At 35.3% G+C, this 3,895-nt stretch overlaps 1 protein-coding gene across 4 annotated transcripts; it reads left to right on the forward strand.

Annotated features, from left to right (window-relative positions):
- The first annotated feature begins 323 nt into the window (after window positions 1-323).
- LOC121857594 lies at window positions 324-3,895 on the forward strand. 4 transcript variants are annotated; one of them, XM_042353664.1, is made up of 6 exons: window positions 324-520; window positions 1,003-1,387; window positions 1,550-1,597; window positions 2,281-2,438; window positions 2,762-2,822; window positions 3,137-3,200. In XM_042353664.1, exons 2-6 carry the CDS (start codon window positions 1,086-1,088, stop codon window positions 3,186-3,188), a joined length of 621 nt encoding a protein of 206 aa, XP_042209598.1. In that variant the 5' UTR covers window positions 324-520; window positions 1,003-1,085; the 3' UTR covers window positions 3,189-3,200. The 4 variants fall into 4 exon arrangements, with proteins under 4 accessions (XP_042209598.1, XP_042209600.1, XP_042209599.1 ...); XM_042353666.1 differs by lacking the exons at window positions 324-520; window positions 2,762-2,822; window positions 3,137-3,200 and adding exons at window positions 3,461-3,531; window positions 3,854-3,895 and having other exon boundaries at window positions 529-1,387; XM_042353665.1 differs by lacking the exon at window positions 324-520 and having other exon boundaries at window positions 529-1,387; window positions 2,762-2,832; window positions 3,140-3,200.

Below are 3,895 nucleotides of genomic sequence, written 5' to 3' on the forward strand. Positions count from 1 at the left end.
CATTATAGTAGTGGGTAAGTAATCAGTCTGTATTTATCCCCCGCAAAGTTTTCCGAGTAAAATATTTATTGATTGTAAAATAATTGTGTTAATATTAAAAAAATAGTGAATTCGTATTAAAAATATTAAAATCGGAGGATTATTTAAGGATTTAATTATGTATTGTTTACAGGTAATGTTGGCAGTTTAAACTTTGCTGTGTCCGAATCCTCGGAGGCAAGTAGACTTGAATATTCGTCTTTATAATAAAAATTTTTACGTAAATTTCATATTTATTTATTTGTTTTTTCTTATTTTATTTTAATAATATTATAAATGACTTATTTGACCTTAAATGTAAGTTAAAATTTGTATATACGATGAAGTTTGTATTATAGTTAATCATTCGGACGAAGTGGTGTGAGGTGGGAGGGAAGGAGGAGGGTCCACGACGTTGTTGCTGTCACTTACTCAAATCAGTTGTCTCTGGAACTCGCCTATACAAGGTTGTCAAATTTGTCTACTTCGGCCGTGGAAAGTGGTTGGTCATGGTCAAACTATTTGGCCGAATTTTGTGTTAATACCTCATCTAGTGGATTTTGAAGACATGTCTAACAGATTTTCAAATTTCTCAATTGAAAGGTGACTGTCCTTACTAGTTACTGCCTTATTTGTTAGTTCTCATATTTGAGTTGTTCAGGCTGAACGTGTCCAGCATATGGGTTAAGCTTTATAGCAGTGGTTCTCAACCTTGTTTGCCTCATGCACCCCTTTCACCATATGTCAGAATGTCATTCCCCCCCTCCTTTCCAAGATTGTCTGCCTCAAAAAGTGCATTCCAAATAATATGCATATAATACTGAAAATCCTTTATTATTTCCATATTGGTATCAGTTTTCCCCCGTCTCTGAAAACCTGAGGGGGGAAATTCCCCCCTGGTTGAGAACCCCTGCTTTATAGTTTACAAAGCCATCTGAGTTACTTTCTGAAATTCTGATTGATAGTTTTCAAAATGTCCACTAGTTTTTGCAAAGTGTCTTACGACAGTGGTAGAAACTATAACAAATTATGGGAAGAAAAATTCGTCTGTGTTAGTATAGCCAGTGATGGAAGTGAAAATGGTCCAGTTCCAAGGAAAATGTTGCAGAGATTTGAAAGTAACACCACACATGGTGGAGCTATTTAACTCTGCAATCATGTACGAGAAGGAAGAACCAGGGGACGGTGACGAACTGGACTCCACCATTATCATGCTCCAGTTCCAAGGAAAATGTTGCAGAGATTTGAAAGTAACACCACACATGGTGGAGCTATTTAACTCTGCAATCATGTACGAGAAGGAAGAACCAGGGGACGGTGACGAACTGGACTCCACCATTATCATGCTCCACCACCATTTGAGTTTACGGTAAGTCTTCACTGTGGATTACAGATATTATGTTTATGTAATTATTGGGATCTGAATTATAAGTGAAAAATTTGTTTTGTTGCGACATTTTAAGTGCATATTGTGGGGGAGATTTTTATTTTGTGGATTGTAAAAATAGCCTTGTGCTTTCCATCCAAAAAGATTTGGCCGTGAAGCTTGTCGTACATGTGGCAACCCTGTTCCTATGCGATATGTGTTAATTGTGGTTAATTTCATGTTCACGAAGATTTAATGTTAAATATTTTAAGTGTTTATTCGGACGTACTTCACAAGATTTGGTATATATTTTGGCTATAGAGACGTACTATAGATGTGTGTTCTTATTTTATTGCATTACAGTTGTACAAAGACTACATTACTTAATTTTTAGTTACAATATTATTCATTCGAGGACCGTGAAGATGAGTACACAAGACTGTTAGTTTCCGTTAACGGAACTGTTGTTGCACAAAATCGGAAACATTCTGCTATAACTTAAAGTACAGTACTGTAGCTGTCGTTGTGGTTTCTTAGTTTTGTTTAAGGATTTGTTCACCTTTAAAAAAAAATAGAGTAATTGTTAACTTATTTTGAAATAATTAGATATTTAAAGTATGCTTTGCTTGTAGGTTTTAAAAAGCCTTTATAGATACAGGGTATTCTTAAATATGTAGACCATCTTTACGTTACGAAGAAGTTAGTTTTCACGTTGTCAAAATATTGATTTTTCCAAAAAAAAGCTTAACCTAAATCCCTTAGTCTCCAGCATTTGTAAGAAAGTAGTTTAAATTTCATACTAAGGTACTTTACACGATTTTAAATCTTGGTAATTGTGTTAATATGAGGGCAACTGGTGAACTCTTTTAATGCTGGCTGACTGGCTTTTCCTCTAGTCTTCCTACGCTGCCAGTCATACCATGCAATGCCTGCCTCGGCCCCAGCTTGCTGGCGCGGAGGGGTTCGAGACACTTGCAATATCACTTCCCGTCGGCCACCTCGAGCTCAGTGCGAGTGTATATACGTTTTAAAAATACAATACTGGAAAAGGCAGGTACTGTACCAACAAATGGCGTATTTTTGGGGGGGAGGGGGTTCAGTTGAACTTAAATATAGTATTTTGCCATTAATTTTGTGCTAAATTAATGCTGTACTGTATAATAGGTAAATGATTAAACTTGAACAGTAACTATTGTGTACCGATCATAGTTAATGTTAGTGATCAAATATTACAGGTTATACCTACTAATTGTGCTGCGAGTGTTGTTCTCTGAATTGTTGTTATACAAGTTGATTTGTCTTGATATAAGTGGATATTTGAACTTGATACAAGTATAATTTGTCTATAAAGGTTGACGGTTTAATGACTTATTTCATATTTGAGTGGGAGGTGGATGACCTTTGTAGGATATTTGACCTTGGCTGAAGCGTTTATATACAATATACAGGTGAGCATAAATTAAATTTACTATAGTTAAAAAGAAATATTTTTATTGGTGAATACTGTGAGGTTCCCTCTGCTGTTAAGCCATTATTTACATGTTTGTCCAATTTGCCGTAAGTTTGTGATAATTTTGTTTGTTTTTCAGTAATATTAGGAACGTAATGTTTGTGCTTAGTAGACTACTGCTCGTCCCAGACTTGCTAGCTAGTCGCCTACGGCGCATACATTTTTGGGGAAAAAAGAAAGGCTTGTACAAGGGCAAATTTTAATAATTTTTCTATAAATGTTGACGTTTTTATTTTTTATTTCAGAAGTGTGTGGGAGGTGGAAGAGCATTCTTGGCTATTTGACATTGGCTGAAGTCTTATACAGGTGAGCATAACTATTGTTGTACAATGTTCCTGACTTGCATAACCTGTTGGAAGAGAATTATGAGCAAAATTTGTTGTCTTCATAAGTATCAAGAATGGAAATTTAATTATTCTAGATAGAGTGGCTCATGTAAGGTTAGATTTTATACTGCTACTGTGGTAAGGCTACATGAATAGTAGTTTAGGCAAAGTAATTATATCTAATGTAGAAGCCAAAGTGTGTATAGTTTAAAATGTTGACGGTTTAATGACTTATTTCAGATTTGAGTGGGAGGTGGATGACCTTTGTAGGATATTTGACCTTGGCTGAAGCCTTTGTATACAATATACAGGTGAGCATTAATTAAATTTACCATAGTTAAAAAGAAATAGTTTTATTGGTGAATACTGTGAGGTTCTCTCTGCTGTTAAGCCATTATTTACATGTTCATCCATTTTGCCGTAAGTTTGTGATAATTTTGTTTGTTTTTCAGTAATATTAGGAACGTAATGTTTGTGCTTAGTAGACTACTGCTCGTCCCAGACTTGCTAGCTAGTCGCCTACGGCGCATTAGACGAAGGGTAATTTGAGATACATTTTTGGGGAAAAAAGAAAGTCTTGTACAAGGGCAAATTTTAATAATTTTTCTATAAATGTTGACTTTTTTATTTCAGAAGTGTGTGGGAGGTGGAAGAGCATTCTTGGCTATTTGACAT

This window comes from Homarus americanus, unplaced genomic scaffold (genome assembly GCF_018991925.1).
Source record: "Homarus americanus isolate GMGI-L3 unplaced genomic scaffold, GMGI_Hamer_2.0 scaffold31881, whole genome shotgun sequence".
Classification (NCBI taxonomy): domain Eukaryota; kingdom Metazoa; phylum Arthropoda; class Malacostraca; order Decapoda; family Nephropidae; genus Homarus; species Homarus americanus.

Bases quoted from the DNA above. Each gene is read 5' to 3' on its own strand.
- LOC121857594 (XM_042353664.1), top strand. From the start codon at position 1,086: ATGGAAGTGAAAATGGTCCAGTTCCAAGGAAAATGTTGCAGAGATTTG. The intron at 1,388-1,549 runs GTAAGTCTTCAC...CCATCCAAAAAG, and splicing joins CACCACCATTTGAGTTTACG to ATTTGGCCGTGAAGCTTGTC. The intron at 2,439-2,761 runs GTACTGTACCAA...GACTTATTTCAT, and splicing joins TACAATACTGGAAAAGGCAG to ATTTGAGTGGGAGGTGGATG.